This window comes from Protopterus annectens, chromosome 5.part1 (assembly GCF_019279795.1).
Source record: "Protopterus annectens isolate FY-2018-M chromosome 5.part1, PAN1.0, whole genome shotgun sequence".
Taxonomy (NCBI): domain Eukaryota; kingdom Metazoa; phylum Chordata; order Ceratodontiformes; family Protopteridae; genus Protopterus; species Protopterus annectens.
In genome coordinates this window covers 410,683,882-410,701,579 of record NC_056736.1, presented here as the reverse complement: position 1 = coordinate 410,701,579, position 17,698 = coordinate 410,683,882, and the positions used below count along the sequence as shown (strand labels likewise).

The 17,698-nt window shown below is 38.2% G+C and overlaps 1 protein-coding gene across 4 annotated transcripts in view; it reads left to right on the top strand.

The window, feature by feature from the left end:
* PHKA2 (phosphorylase kinase regulatory subunit alpha 2) overlaps positions 1–17,698 on the top strand; it is a 1,461,438-nt gene that overhangs the window by 468,104 nt on the left and 975,636 nt on the right. For all 4 annotated transcript variants that reach the window (XM_044073068.1, XM_044073067.1, XM_044073065.1 and 1 more), the window contains exon 11: positions 15,503–15,556. In XM_044073068.1, the coding sequence (XP_043929003.1) occupies positions 15,503–15,556 (54 nt within the window). The remainder of the gene's footprint in view (positions 1–15,502; positions 15,557–17,698) is intronic.

The window sequence follows — 17,698 nt, the reverse complement described above, 5'->3', positions numbered from 1 at the left end:
GCAATACAATGGTGTTGTGTTGTATGGCGAGTTGGTGATGAATCTAGCTATTTTGTGATAGGTTTGTTGGAGTTTATTCAGGGTGGTGACTTGTATGTTAGTGAGAATGGGGGTGGCGTAAAGGAGGGAGAAGAAGAGTAGTGCCTGTCCAAGTATTAGTCTAGCCTCGGGTGAGAAGTTTTTTGTTTCGATAAAGTATACCTAGTTTTTGATGCGTTTTCTTTATGCATTGGAGTACGTAGAGGTTCAATTGAAGTTTGTCATAGTAAGTTTATCTATGATTCCAGAGTGTGGGATGGTGTCAAACATCTTGGCAAGGTCTAGATAGGCTGTGTGGACTACCTTACCCTTGTCCATGGCTCTGGAGACTGATTCAAAAAAGTCAATCAGGTTCAGGAGACAAGATCGGCCCTTCACGAACCCAAACTGGGTGGGGTCCAGTGTTTGAAGGTTGCCAATGTCTTTGTTTATAAGTTCCATGATAATATGCTCCATGGCCTTGCAGATGAGGCTTGTCAGACTGATGGGACGGTAGTTTCCGGGATCCAAGGTGGATCCCCCCTTGTGGAGTGGGATAACTGTAGCTCTGTGCCACTCAGTGGGCACGAAACCTGAGGTGAGGCTATGATTAAACATGACACTTAGGTGAGGTGCCAGTTGATATTGTAGTTCATGTAGTATACAGCCCAGGATGTCATCTGGTCTCATGGATGCTGTATTCTTAGCTTTGGAGAGTGTATTTTTTACCTGTGTGGCCGTTATTACCGGAATTTGGCAATCTTCTGGTATTGAGATGGGCCATTTATGGGGTGAGGGGGGGGGTGAAGTTGGCACGGATATTGGCAATATCCTTGGGATCAGTATATTTAATGCCATTCTATTTTAGCTCAGAGCAGATCTGAGCATTGCCATTTAGATTCTTGACATATTTATAGAATGCCTTGTGGTTGTCTTTGGAATCTTTGGCAATTTTATTTTCATAACTAGCTTTGGAGGATTTTATGAGGGATCTCAGTTTCTTACTGAGGCTGGTAAGGAAGTTTTTTGCATCCTGGGATTTTCCCCCTTTCTGCAACAGTTTCTTCCTTTTGTTGTAAAGTTTGTTTATGGCAGGGGACCACCAGATTGGCTTCCCTTTTTTTGGATGTGAACATCTTGGTTCTATTTGGGATGGCACGATTCATGCATGAGTGGCTGTGCTCGTACAGTGCCTTAGTGTAGGATTCATCAGTTTAACTTTCAGTTCCCGTCAGCATGGGTGTCATGAAGTTTGTCACTTCTGACTTGAGTAGCATGAAGTTGGCTTTGGAGAAGTTTTTTTATGGAGGTTTCCTTACTGGGGGGTGGGGGTGGGATGTGGATGTTAAGGGTGATTAGCTTATGGTCAGACCTGACTAATGAGGGGGTGACCATAGGTGTGGAGCATCTATTTCCCATGTTGGTAATGACCAGGTCTAGGATATTGGAGCTCCTGGTGGACTATGGATTAGTTGTTCCAGGGCGTTGGAATTTATAAATTCCAAAAACCATTGGGCAAAGATGTTGGTACATGAGTAGTTTTCCCAGTTAATGGCAGGGTAGTTAAAATCACCCAGTATTAGGGTGTTTGGTTCTATTTTAATATTTCCCAGTATGTTTAGAAAGGTGTAGTGAGAATCATGGGGTATGGTGGGGAATCTGTAGCAAGCTACAATTTGGATTGCAGTCTTACCTAGTGTTAGTTGCACCTGGGGAATTTCAGACGCATTGTGTTGGGCAACTAGCCTGGTGGTGTGAATATCCTTGGTGAATATTGACACTCCTCCACCTTTAGTGTTTTGGTCCTGCTTTGGTGGCTGAAAAGTGTGGTAAGAGTTGTAGCCTGGTATTGCAGGGGTGCTGTCTGAAGCCTTGAACCAGGTCTCAGTTACTGCACAGATATCGATGTTCTCCATTTTTAGGAGTGCCTCGAGAGAGTGCATTTTGAGGTTTAGACTTCTAGCATTGAGTAGCATTACCTTCAGATTGTGCATGCTTGTACCTGTTACAGTGGTGGTTTTGTCCTTTAAACCTTGCCTAAAAAAGGCACTATAGGGGTGGCAAGAACCTTAGCCAGTAACCTGAATCCCAGGGGCGAGAGGTGCAGACCATCTCTGGCAAAGCATCATGGTCTGTCAATCATGTCGTCCCAGGCAGACAGATACTGGATCCTTTTTGAATGACACCAGAAGCTTAGCCAATTGTTGAAGTCAATCATTTTGTCCTTATATCGTGGTATCATTCTGGGCGAAGGCAGGATGCTACTCAGGGCTAGGGTCATACCTGCCTGGGCCACATGATCCGAGAGCTCTTTGATGTCTCTTTTCATGTAGTCCAGGGAGGTACATCTCAAATCATTCACTCCAACATGGACAATGACAGAGTCATATTTGTACTTGTTGTGGAGTGACTTGAGTGCATGGGTTATGTGGCGGATCCTGGCACCCGACAGGCAGCTGACTGTAATTTTCTCCTTGTTCAACCTGGTGAGAGGGACATCAGTGTGCCGGACTATTGAGTCACCTATGACTAAAGTGTTAGGTACATTGTCTTGCCTTAGGGGCTGTTGCTGGGTGGCACACTGGTGTTGTGAACTATGTGACACTTTGGTTGTGATTGGTGTTTGTTTGCATTTCAGCTTCAGAGGTCCTTGTTGCTTGGGCAGGTTACAGTTAAGGGCCTCTGCATATGTGGATTTAGTGTTGCTATATGTGGGTGTTGGTGGTGTGGGTTTAGAAGGGCTATGTGTTGTTTGAGGTGTAGTGTGGGTGTTAACCTTCTCCTCTTGACTGTCTAGCACAATCTTGGGTGGAGAAAGCTTTGCTTCCATTTTGGCTATGTAAGTGCATCTCTCACAGGTTGTAGTGTTGGGTGGTAGGAGGAAAGGGTTGTCTGTGTACATGAGGCACCGGAAGCTGATCCTTGGACATGCCTGGTTTGGTGCTTTTTTTTTTGTAAAGTACAGAAGCTGTTTTCCCTTACCTTAGCAAGGTACTTTGCAATTATAGGCTGTTTAGTGTCTACTATTAATTTCTCCTTATTAACAAGGAGAGTTGAGTGCTTGTATCAGTTTAAGGCTTCCTAGTGCATTCCAGCAGGTATTAGAGAAAGTGCTAGTCACAGGGATGCTTAAAGGTAAGATGAAAAAAATGCACACTGCAGTGTGTAGTAGAGAAGTTAGATGTGGAAGTAGGTAACTTAAGTTTTACCTGTTTAAAAAGTTAAGGTTTAGTGGAGAGTTATTATTTTTAAAACAGCAAGATGGGTTGAAAGATGTGGTCACTTTTGTATTCTGGTACTATGGAATACAGTAGGATGGCCAATAAATTTAAATAGTTGAAGGGGAGGGGGTTTTGATTTTGTGATTACTCACACAAGCCAGTGAAAGTAGAGAGGAAATGAGATGTATGGTCAGATTAGCATAAGAGGCAGGCAACTAGAAAGACAGTGGTATTTAACAAGACAACTGTAACTGGGTAGGAGGGTGGGGGGAAAATTCTGCCTGACTCAGAAGAGAGAGAGAGAGATGTGGTCTCTTTTGAAGTTTTAATATGCTGTTAAAGCAGAATGCAAGTAAAACACAAGGTAAAGAAAACAAACTACAGTATTTAAAATATACAAAATACAAAAAATAAAAGCAAACTAACCTTTCCTCACAGCAATGTGTAGCAGAGTCTGGATGAGCCTTTCTGGTAAAGCTCTGAAATGTTTTATTTTACCCCTTAAATAGAAGGTTTAGTTCCTAGCTCAACCCCTCAGTTAACAAATGATTAACCTTAAGTGACCTCTTCTATCTTATGAATGAGTCCTTAATTGATCAGTTCTAATTTCTGCCTGACTCAGAAGAGAGAGAGAGCTGTATTCTCTTTTGAAGTTTTAATATGCTGTTAAAGCAGAATGCAAGTAAAACACATGGTAAAGATAACAAACTACAGTATTTAAAATATACAAAATACAAAAAATAAAAGCAAACCTTTCCTTCACAGCAATGTGTAGCAGAGTCTGGATGAGCCTTTCTGGTAAAGCTCTAAAATGCTTTATTTTACTCCTTAAATAGGAGTTTTAGTTCCTAGCTCCACCCCTCAGTTAAGAAATGATTAACCTTAAGTGACTTCTTCTATCTTCTGAATGAGTCCTTAATTGATCAGTTCTAATTTCTGCCTGACTCCGTTCTAATTTCTGCCTGACTCAGAAGAGAGAGAGCTGTGGTCTCTTTTGAAGTTTTAATATGCTGTTAAAGCAGAATGCAAGTAAAACACAAGGTAAAGAAAACAAACTACAGTATTTAAAATATACAAAATACAAAAAATAAAAGCAAACTAACCTTTTGATTGTAAATACTATACATTTCATCAACACAGTTTCTCAAATGCACTAATTTAACACAGGTACAAAAATACTTGTTTTTGTAAAAAAAACAGCATCATTATAAACTTGGTTCTCAGACATTACATTTTCACCCTTATACGTAAGCTTTAACATTAGATTCCTTACAAACAGTTTAACATCAAATATAACTTCAGTGAAGTCTGAAGTTTGTGTACGAATAAATGAAAGTCTCTCTTGTAAAACGCTTCTTTCACACTCTGTAAGAGGATATGCAGAAAGATTTAAAATTAAGTAATTGAAAATAACATCAATCATCTTACTGTTTTTTTTTTTGTACTGGGAGCACTCAAGTGGGTCTCTTCTTGTTTCCTTTTGTTTCTGCTGCGGCTCCTTGAACAAGTGCATGCTTTTCCAGCATCCATTCCCTGCAAGGTAAAGGGAATGGAAGCTTCTGCTGTACTAAAGGGTGTCATGTGCCACTGACTTTTGAGGTACTAGAGCTTTGTATTAATCCTTCTTGCAGTAGGGAATCTAACTTCCCATTTGAATGTATTTGTGCTGTTACTTTAAAAGTTTTTCTGCGTGCTCCCAGCTCTTTGCCTTTAGTAGTGGTAACAGCTACATTTGTAGTAGGTGATGTCAATGCTTGTGTGAGCATATGTTCCAGCCTCTGGTTGGCTGGATTATTAGTAACCACAGAAACTGCAGCTGGAAGATCAGCAGGTGGGTCAGAATCGCAGTTAAACTGTAAAAACCCTCCCAAAGTAGAAGTTTGTCTGTTTTGTATTCTTACCCAGAGAAAAACATTACCTTTCATAAAGTCATCTCTGTCTCTAGATAACTTCTTTTGTTTAATTCACAAGAATCTTCTCTCATGTGTAGAAACAGAGTCTAAACATTCAATAACATGTTTCTCTAATGCAGAAAATAAGGTTATCACTTCATTATAAGCTTGCATCAGGGACAGTGATATCCGCTCAATCTCCTTGTCTGCCTGCTTAATTAGTAACCTGAAGTAAGACAAGCTGCAGTTTAGGTTAATCTTTTGCCATTCTGTTAACACTTCATCATCTGGCTCAGTTTGTGCAGGCATCTTTAAAATATGAAGGCCCCTAGGGATTACTTCTGCCTTAACATATACCACCAGATGGAATTTCTCATACTGTTTCTGCTCAAGTTTAAATAAAAATCTCTCAAGATTATGTAATTTCCTGGAATTCATTAATTCCAATGCCTTGGACCAGCTCAATCTTACCCCCACTAGAGGTAGCAACATTCTTGACCTGGTCATTACTAACATGTGCGACCGTTGCTCTACACCAATAGTCAACTCCTACCTGGTTAGATACGCCCACAAACTAATCACCTTGGAAATCCACATCCCCCCTCCCCCGGCAAAGGTGACCACCATGAAAAACATCTCCAAAGCTAACTTTGGGCTCCTAAAAACAGAGGTGGCTAGCTTCATGACACCCATGCAAATGGAGAATAGTTGCATGACTACTGAGTCATACACCAATGCACTGTATGAACACGTACACAAATGCATGGATCTCGCCATACCCAATAGAACCAAGATGCGCTCCTCCAAAAAAAGGAAGCCAATCTGGTGATCCCCTGCCATAAACAAGCTCTACAATAAAAGGAGGAAACTGATGCGGAAAAAGGTAAAGTCCCAAGACTAGAGAAACTCCCTTATCAGCCTCAACAAAAATTTGAGATCCCTCATCAAATCCTCTAAAGCTAGCTATGAAAACAGAATTACAGCAGATAGTAAAGACAACCACAAGACCTTCTATAGTTATGTAAAGAATCTCCACAGCAATACCCAGATCTGCTCTGAGCTACTGCAAAATGGTACCTCCTATACCAAGCCAACAGATATTGCCAATACACTGGCAGACAGATTCAGTGCCCACTTTACCCCCCCCCCCCAAAGGACATTGCCAGTATTACTGCTGCACAGGTTAAAACAGCACTGTCCAAGGCCAAGAATACAGCTTCTATGGGACCTGACAATATCCCTGGCTGTGTTCTACATGAACTACAGAGTGAACTGGCACCTCACTTGTGTGTTCTGTTCAATCACAGTCCTCACCTCAGGCTTTGTCCCTGCCAAATGGCGCACTGCTACAGTCATCCCTCTCCACAAAGGAGTGACTACAGACCCTGAGAATAATTGCGCCATTAGCCTGATGAGTCTGATATGCAAAGCTATGGAATTCATCATCATGGACCTAACAAACAAAGATATAGGGAACCTCAAACTCTGGATCCTACACAGTTTGGTTTAGTGAAGGGTAGATCATGCCTGCTCAACTTGGTCGACTTCTTTGAGTCAGTCACCAGAGCTGTGGATGAAGGCAAGGTGGTTCATACAGCCTACCTTGATCTGGCCAAGACTTTTGATACCATTCCCCACTCAGGAATCATAGAAAAACTCACTAAGCTAGGCATCAACCCCTATATCACTAGGTGGGTTGCAAACTGGATCACAGATTAGAACCCATAGTGTGAAATTAGCGGACTCCAAGTCAGTCTGCAGACCAGTCATGAGCGAGTCCCACAGGTTTCGGTCCTGGGGCCTCTCCTGTTTGGTATCTACTTCTTTGAAGTCCAGGCCATCACAAAGGGTCTCTGGCTGACAAAGTTCACAGACGACTGCAAGTTGAGAGCTATTATTAACTCCCCAAATGATGTTGACATCCTACAGAAAGGCCTCACTGAGACCAATGACTAGTGTCAGATCCCTGGCCTTAAGCTGAATGCCAAAAAATGTGTCGTCATCCTCTTGGGAAAAACCCGGTTCCCTTGAATTACCACAGCGATGGTAGTCCACTGAACACAGATGGTGTTATAAGAGATCTGGGAACACAAGTTGACAGCAAGCTCTGTTTTGACCACTACATTGCCACTGGTCAGAAAGTCCTTCTATGTGGCACATCTCATTACTAAGGGTTTTGCATTCAGTAAGAAAGAGGTCATTGTCTCCCTCTACTCTTCCCTCATTAAGCCAATCACTGAGTACAATGTCCCATTTGGCATGCACCTCACTAAACACCTGCAACAACTGGAGGGGCCACAAAATTACCTTACAAATAGGATCCTAAGCCTTAAACACTTGTCCTATATGGACAGGCTAAAAAAATTCCAACTATTCTCTGTCTCGTATCATCTACTTAGAGGCGATCTCTGCTTGACTTACAAAGCCATGTCTGACCCAGCTCTGTTAGAAATGCTACATCTAAGGAAATCCCAGTCCCTCCACAACACAAGCTCCAGAGGCCTCAATCTCATTACCACAATTAACAGAACATCCTGGAGGGACAGGTTCATAACCCAGGGGTTGCCCATACTATGGAATAGACTTCCCATACATGTCAAGTAGAGCACCTCACTGTCCCTCTTCAAGAGAAATCTTGATGAGTGGATGGGAAAAAAAAGTTATGTACTATGTACTCATCATAACTTTCCATCTGAGTAGCTGTACTTCATTTGTTTTCAACATGTGGGTATTTGGATCTGGATTGGATCTGAGATGGCCGCATCCCCAACTTCTAATCTGAGCTCCAAGCTCCTCCCCTACCCATAATGCCCCATCTCCTCCTTCCCTCAGATAGAGTTTGCTGAATCAGAAAAAACAAGCCCAACCCAAGAAAATCTTACCACTAAAGGTTCAGATAATCTAGAACAAACAGGAGAGCAACGAGTGTTTACCTCTCCCAAATGTCAAAGTAGGACAATTGTGGCAAGGTTAGGGTTAAGGAGGGAGGGATGGTTGAAGACAAATGAAGTAAACTATTTAGATGGAATGTTAATGAGTACATAACTTCTTTATCTGAAGTAGTTTACTTCATTTGATCTTCAACGTGTGGGACAGAGTTCCCAGCTACCTTTATCTGGGTGGCCCCCATGGAAGGATATTATGGAGCACCGCTGAGCCAGTGGATGCTCTGCCCCTGTATACCATGTCCAATTTGTAATGTGAAATAAAGGTATGAGATGAGGAGCAAGCAGCTGTAGAACAAATGTTATTCACTGACACTCTAGACTAGAAAGCCGCCAAAGTTGCCATAGATCTAGTGCAGTGGGCTTTAATCAGGCCCGGCAGGGAGATGCCTTTATCAGAGTATGCCCGTAGAATGCACTGGGAAATCCAACTCGCAATGGTAACTTTGGAAACCGGTTTGCCTAAAAAGGGTCTCGAATAGGAAACAAACAGGTGATCCGATTTCCGGAAGGCTTTGCTCTGTGCAGGTAAAACCTCAATTGCCTACGTTCACCCAACAAATGTAACTTGTATTCACCTCTATTTTGGAAGTTTGGAAAGAAAACAGATTGATGGTTTGATTGATACTATTCTCAGAAGCCACTTTAGGAAGGAAGGATGGATTAGTGCGCAGGAAAATCCTGTCCTTATGAAAAACCATGTAAGGAACTTTAATGGATAAGGCTTGAAGTTCCGATACCCTCCTGGCCAAAGTAATGGCCACCAAAAAGGTGGCCTTCCAAGAAAGGAATTGCAAGTCTACTGACACCACTGGTTCAAATGGAGAAGAAACTAGGGCTTGCAGGCCAAAGGTGAGGTCCCAAGGTGGAGTTGGATCTTTCACTGGCGGTCATAACATAAAAGTTCCCTTAAGAAAGATCTTACAGAGCCTATAGGAAGCCATGTTTTCACCCACATGGAAGTTAGAAATCACAGCCAGTTGCACTCTAACAGTAGAAGAACTCGAACCCTGCTGAAAAATACCAGACAAAAATTCGAGAATGGCTGGAACTGGAGCTGAAAAGGGGTCTAGATTCCATTGACAGACCCAGATAGGGAAACATTTCCATTTACTATGGTATATCTTTCTGGTAGAAGATTTATGGGCCACCACCAGAATGGCTTTAACCGGGGACGATAAACCAGGAGTCCTAATCATTACTGGTACTGGAGCAGCCATGCTGTGAGTTTCAGACTGTCCAGGTCTGGGTGGGGGGGGGACCCCTGAGGGGTGAGAGATAAGATCCGGAACTGGATCCCCAGATCCATGGAGGAACTACTAGATAAGACCATAGAGAGGGGAACTAGACTTGATGAGGCCACAATGGGGCGATGACTGTGCTCCTCAGCCTGTGAGCTTTCTGAAGAAACTTTGAATAAATCCTGTCTAGATTTTTAACTATGTACTGTGTAAATAATGTAAATAAATCCTATCTACATTTGTAACTGTATATACTGCGTAAATAATGTAAACAAATCCCATCTACATTTATAACTATATACTGTGTAAATATTGTAAATAATTCCTATCTACATTTGTAACTATATACTTTATTTACATTATTTACACAGTATACAGTTATAAATGTAGATAAGTTATTTACATTATTTATGAAGTATATAGTTACAAATATAGATAGAATTTATTTACATTATTTACACAGTATACAGTTACAAATGTATCGCGGTGGTGGTGCTGCGGTAGCATTGTCACCTCACAGTAAGACGCTGTCCGGTTCAATTCTCAGCTAGAGCGTCTTCTGCGTGGAGTCATGCGTGAATGGGCGTACCTTTGTTGAAGGTTGTGCGTCAGGGCCGGCAACTCGGCATGTAAAAATCAACTGCCAATCATTAGCGGACCGGAGTTCCGCTGTCGTGACTCCTAACCGGGAAAAGCCAAAAGACACAACAACAACAGTTGCAAATGTAGAGAGGTTTTATTTACAAGTCTATATTACCTGGTAGAAAGAAGTTTTTATCGAATGCCTTTTCATCGACACAAGCAGAGAGCAACCAAAACTCCGAACGTAAATAAATCCTATCTACATTTGTAACTGTATACTGCGTAAATAATGTAAATAAATCCCATCTACATTTATAACTATATACTGCGTAAATAATGTAAATAAATCCTATCTACATTTATAACTATATACTGCATAAATAATGTAAAAAAATCCTATCTATATTTGTAACTGTATATTGTGTAAATAATGTAAATAAATCCTATCTAAATTTGTAACTATATACTGTGTAAATAATGTAAATAAAGGGTCTATATTACCTGATTGAAAGATGTTTTTATTGAATGCCTTTTCATCGACACATAAAAAGCAAATTCCCAAAACTCTTAATAGCCACTTCAGCAATTTTTTTTCCCAGGGGGTAAAAATCGTTTGGCCGACTAAACACCAAACAAACTGTCAAACCCTACAAAGTTGGGGGGCTTCACCCCCCACACCCACCCTACAAAGTTGGGGGGCTTCACCCCCCACACCCACCCTAAATATACCAACTCTGAGATTGCACTACAGTGGAGAAAAGGGCAAATTCCCAACAACAGCCAAGCATTTTTTTCCCCTGGGAATAAATTCACTGAAGTGGCCATTCGGAGATTTGGGTGTTCGTTGTTTGTGTTGATGAAAAGACATTCGATAAAAACTTATTTCTATCAGGAAATATAGTCCGGTAAATAAATCCTATCTACATTTGTAACTGTATACTTTGTAAATAACATAAATAAATCCTATCTACATTTGTAACTGTATACTGCATAAATAATGTAAATAAATTTTATCTACATTTGTAACTATATACTGCGTAAATAATGTAAATAAATCCTATCTACATTTGTAAATATATACTGTGTAAATAACGTAAATAAATCCTATCTACATTTATATCAATATACTGTGTAAATGTAAAGAAATCCTATCTGAATTTATAAATATATACTGCGTAAATAATGCAAATAAATCCTATCTGCAATTATAGTTACAATACTGCATAAATAATTTAAATAAATCATATCTACATTTATAATTATATACTGCATGAATAATTTAAATAAATCATATCTACATTTATAATTATATACTGCATGAATAATGTAAATAAATCCTATCTACATTTATAATTATATACTGCATGAATAATGTAAATGAATCCTGTCTACATTTATAATTATATACTGCATGAATAATGTAAATGAATCCTGTCTACATTTATAATTATATACTGCATGAATAATGTAAATGAATCCTGTCTACATTTATAATTATATACTGCATGAATAATGTAAATGAATCCTGTCTACATTTATAATTATATACTGCATGAATAATGTAAATGAATCCTGTCTACATTTATAATTATATACTGCATGAATAATGTAAATAAATCCTGTCTACATTTATAATTATATACTGCATGAATAATGTAAATAAATCCTGTCTACATTTATAATTATATACTGCATGAATAATGTAAATAAATCCTGTCTACATTTATAATTATATACTGCATGAATAATGTAAATAAATCCTGTCTACATTTATAATTATATACTGCATGAATAATGTAAATAAATCCTGTCTACATTTATAATTATATACTGCATGAATAATGTAAATAAATCCTGTCTACATTTATAATTATATACTGCATGAATAATGTAAATAAATCCTGTCTACATTTATAATTATATACTGCATGAATAATGTAAATAAATCCTATCTACATTTATAATTATATACTGCATGAATAATGTAAATAAATCCTTTATAATTATATACTGCATGAATAATGTAAATAAATCCTATCTACATTTATAATTATATACTGCATGAATAATGTAAATAAATCCTGTCTACATTTATAATTATATACTGCATGAATAATGTAAATAAATCCTGTCTACATTTATAATTATATACTGCATGAATAATGTAAATAAATCCTGTCTACATTTATAATTATATACTGCATGAATAATGTAAATAAATCCTGTCTACATTTATAATTATATACTGCATGAATAATGTAAATAAATCCTATCTACATTTATAATTATATACTGCATGAATAATGTAAATAAATCCTGTCTACGTTTATAATTATATACTGCATGAATAATGTAAATAAATCCTGTCTACGTTTATAATTATATACTGCATGAATAATGTAAATAAATCCTGTCTACATTTTCATCACTTCTATTTGAATGAAATGTGTATATTGCTGTATATGTAAATGCAAACTGTTTATTATTGTAGAACACTCCTACAGGAAACAAATTGCATTAACCCCTGACTTGATTTTATTACCCATTGTATGATTCTAAAACCCCTTTCTAGTGTGAAGAAACTGATTTTTTTTCTCTGTAAATTTTTTGTAACCTTAGTGGAGCCTTTCTCACTAGGCCTTCACTGATAATGGGCTCTAGTGCCCAGTTGGACCAACCCAGTAAACAAAAGACAATAAATAAATAAATTCAACAGTCCCTCTGTTAATTCTAAACATTTTTTCTAACAGTCTGACTTGCATTCCTACCTCAGTGTCCCTGTTGCATTTTCTGTTTTCATTTTATCAACTCTTTTGACTTCCGTTGTGCTAAACAGAGCAGTTTGTGGACATAGTTCATTTTGATGTTTCTCTTTCCATTGCCAGTTATTAAAAATGTCCCTTTTTAGCACAGGTTCTTCGGAACTGATTAAATGCAAGACAAGTCTTATTCTCCTGCTTGCAATTGCATATACAACATCAGACCTTCATTTGAAATGCATGCATACTTCTCAACATCTTAGTGCAAGAAATATGGACAAAGCCAAAAATAATTAGGGGACAAAGGCCCAAACATAGGGACAGAGTTTTAATATTGCTGTTATAAAATTAGAAAGCTGCTAGAATAGCATTTTTTTCTGATAGCATGCATTCTCTAAAGGATTTGAAGTCTGAAACTGAAATGTATGTCATTGTTTAGTGACTTCAACCCTTGTGCTTTAACAGAAAATCACAAATCTTATGAGAAACAGACCAAAAATATAAGGCAAAAATCTGGACATTCTGTAAAAATCTGAACTGAGAGGCATGAGTGCAAACTTTTTTTTTTTTCAAGACTCAGTTGTGTATCATCATTTGCTTCCTCTTTTCACATCCATCACTTTTGCAAAACACACCAACTCACATGCTATGAGAATGCATATTCCCTTTCTCAGTTATTTTTTAACTGTATACTAGTAATTTTGCTTGCTCTGAACACATGCAAAACTTTTCAAGACACTAGGTCAGTTTCTATTAATATCCTACCTCTTGTTTCATCATTCATTATACAACAAAGTTTATATCCTATTAGTGAATTGTGCAAGTCACCAAATTTAATGTTTTGGCTGTATTATTTAACTCAGTAATATAAACGTCTTTGTTGTCTTTTGGCTTTTGTGTTGACATGTAAGGATAAGCACACTGTACCTTTTCAAGCTTCTGATTTAATCTTCTCACACTGATGAATAGACATATAACATGCACATCACTATAGCCAATTCATTAACATTTGCTTACTGTAATAGAGCCATATCTGCTGTGGTCGTTAATTTTTATTGCACAGTCTTACCATGCATTATGCTTAGTCTGTGACTGCAGGAGTAGAACCTCGTTCATTAACCTTTGTGCACCGAGAATCAGCTTCCTGTCCTCTCAGTCTTCCTCAGTATCTTTAGATTGTGGGACTTTTTACTTCTTCAGATTTAGCATAGTCATAGGCCCACAGAGAGTCTTCAAAATCGGATAAAGTAGATATGTTCTGTTTGGTGAGTCACAAGTAGCCCACTAATATCCTCTTCAGCTTGAATGGTCTCTGCATTCAGCAGCTGCTTTTGGAACAAGTATTGCAAGTATGTATCAAGACATCCTAGTAAATAGGGTAAGTATCAAATCTTCTTCATTGTGTTTTCCTTGATTTACAAGGAAGTGGTTCATTCTCTTGATGCAACATATGTTCTCAATTTTTTGTTTCTGGGGAACACAGTACTGAATTATTGAGAACCAGGAGATAAGTGATTTATTTATTTTGTTTTGCAAATTTTAGCCTGGCCTGGATATTTTTCTGTGTAAGAAAAGACGTTCATCTTGCAACTCTACCCCATAGTCCAGACATATGGAGAATATGGGAGACTGTTGTTACTTGTAGTCCACAACCAGTACTTGCCAGAAATTCCTGTAGTTTCTTCAGTATTGCTGTAGGACTCTTGGCAGCCTCCTTGACCAGTTTTCGTCTTGTCTTTTCATCAATTTTGGAGGGACGTCCAGTTCTTTGCAATGTCACTGTTGTCCCATATTTTCTCCACTTTTTGATGACTGTCTTCACTATGTTCCATGGTATATCCAATGCTGTGGAAATTTTTTTGTACCCTTCTCCTGACTGATGCCTTTCAACAATAAGATCCCTTTGATGCTTTGTAAGCTCTCTGTAAACCATGGCTTTTGCTGTAGCAGGCAACTGAGAAAATGTCAGGAAAATCCTATTAGGACAGCTGAACGTTATTTGGGGTTAATCCGAGTCTCTCTAATTGATGGCAGGTGTGTACCCAAGAAGACTGAATGCTGTAATTAAATCAAAAGGTGCTTCAACAAAGTATTCGTTTAAGGGTGTGCACACTTATGCAACCAGCGTATTGTACGTTTTTTATTTTTTATATTTTTCCCCTAACAGATTTGTATATTTTTCAATTGAATTGTACAGGTTGTAGGGAAAAGTTTTGAGATTATTTATTGTGGTCTCATTTTTTTATATCACAAAAACCTGTCATTTTAACAGGGGTGTGTAAAATTTTTATATCCACTGCATATGTGACTGTATTATTGTTCGAGTCATGCGGTTACAGTATGGAACCACAAATTAAATAATTGCTACAGCTTTACCCAGTCCCGTTCCTACTAAGGCTTACCAGATCAGGTAGGTATAGTCATCTTTAATCTATCTCCTTTCTCTCTGTCTATCTGTTCATCTCTCTTTGAGAAATATATCTTTAGTGCTACATATGAGGATTCTGTGCTAGATTAAATTGTGTTATAAATCCTGTAGTTATGAAACAAAGATGGTTTTAAGTAGTGCATTACTTGTTTGTCTAGCAGGATGGAATGGTTGCAATGCAGCTGCTGTGTATCCCTGATGAATACTTATAATTCTGCTATGGGCAGTACACTTTGTGCCAGTGAGCAACACTTTGGTATAGTGAGCTTTCCTTTCCACTATGTGTTATTCTTTACCATAATGAACAGCACCAGTGTGAATGACAATCCTTGGAAGTATGTGCTAAAATGTGTGTTAATGTTATTATGTGCAAGCATGTTTAATGTCTGTTTTGTCATGTTTTGCATTTTTTATAGGGGCGCTATGGCTGTTGTCGATTTTTGAGGGATGGTTATAAGACACCAAAAGAGGTAAGAATTTTAGTAAAAGCTTTTGCAAAGTTGCAAGTTCTAATTTTGCTACAATATTCTTAATGTGAAGGAAATGCTAGCAGTGAGTTTAAGAAAGGGCTGGATGCTGATGTCAAACTCGGGGGACACATGTAGATCTGTGAAGTACAAAGGAAATGCTAGCAGTGAGTTTAAGAAAGGGCTGGATGCTGATGTCAAACTCAGGGGACACGTAGATCTGTGAAGTACAAAGGAAATGCTAGCAGTGAGTTTAAGAAAGGGCTGGATGCTGATGTCAAACTCAGGGGACACATGTTGTAGATCTGTGAAGTACAAAGGAAATGCTATTTTTGCAGTTGGCAGTGGTAAAGTAGCTGCCGACAGTCATGATATAATGGATGTCAGAAGATATATGACAGAAGTACAGGATACTAATCTCCATAAAATATTGTGGGGACGTGCAGAGAGTTTGAGAACTGTGCTGTGTGCTTGGGAGACGAGGTAGAAGATGCTTCTCAAATATTACAGGACCAGCCCATCTGGAAGGAGGAAAACGTGCAACAAAGATGTTAGAGCAATGAATGTTGAAGGTAAAGCAAAGAAAAAAAAGAAGATGCATCAGGAGGATAAGGGGGGTAGTTAACCATAAAAGATTGAGCAGTGAAAATATTTGAGGATGCTGATAAGAACCCAAGCCACAGATAGAGGGTAAGAATCAGTAAATATACATTGTTCCCCATTTTTGTGTCTCTGAACCAGGATTTTATTAACTTCCTTAACTAATTTGGTCTTTTATTTCATTTTATTAGCAGAGTAAATCCCTCTTTTCTTATGGCTGCTATACACTTGGGGTGACCTGGGAAGAAACCCTTCACGTTACAAATTCAGATACAGGTTCTGAGTACCCAGTCAACTTAAGTAGCATGTCTATGTAAAATAGGTGAAATCAGGAGTATTAAGGAAAACCCACACAGGACTCTGAGATAACTTGTAAGTCAAACAAAACACTACATTAATGTGAAGACTGAAAAGTAGATCTTGTCATTGAGTGGTACCTGTAATAGTGAGTATGACACTGTCATTTGTCCTGGAAGTTAATTGTTTGTGCATGTACTCATTACTCATTTATTTTATCATTCTTTGTTGACCGACTTGGCAGTGACTATTTTCAGTGATGGCACAGGGAAAGAAATTTATCAGTAACAATTAAACAGTTATTACATTAGAAAGGAATCAACCAGTCATAAGACCATTGTCAAACAATCCCCAGGAATGACACATATACTGAATGCATAAAATATGCAGTATGTGTTTAGCATTAACAGTGTTGATTTTTGTATGCTTACATACCACAATTAGGAGTTTTAATTGAGGTAATTCTTAGGCTGAATACACTATCAGTATGACTAGTGACTTCTAGACAAGGGGAATGGTAACGGTTTTGTTCAGATAAGAACAGTATTTTGAGAACTGCATTTGTAACTGCCAGCATATAATGGATTTGGCAGTCAGGAGAGTATTATATACAACATTTAAATATAACATTCAAATGTGTCCACATTATAAGCTAAAATGAGTCCTTTCAGTGGTGGTAAATTCAAGTTTTGACCTCAAAATTATCTCTCAGCAACAAAATGCATCTGAAGTTGCCATCAATAAGACATTGGCCAAAGTTCAGTAATTAATAGTGTAAAATTGTACCATGTGTACACTTATTTCTAGTCTTACATTCCCGATTGCCACACTTTGAGTGGCACAAAGTAGACTTTGTCAATCTATAGCCATTAGTATTAATGTGCACATTACATGTGACAGATACATGTGTGAACATAGCCATTAGTATTTATGTGCACATTACATGTGACAGATACATGTGTGAACATAGCTATTAGTATTAATGTGCATACTACATGTGACAGATACATGTGTGAACATAGCTATTAGTATTAATGTGCATACTACATGTGACAGATACATGTGTGAACATAGCTATTAGTATTAATGTGCATACTACATGTGACAGATGCATGTATGAACATAGCTATTAGTATTAATGTGCACATTACATGTGACAGATACATGTGTGAACATAGCCATTAGTATTTATGTGCACATTACATGTGACAGATACATGTGTGAACATAGCTATTAGTATTAATGTGC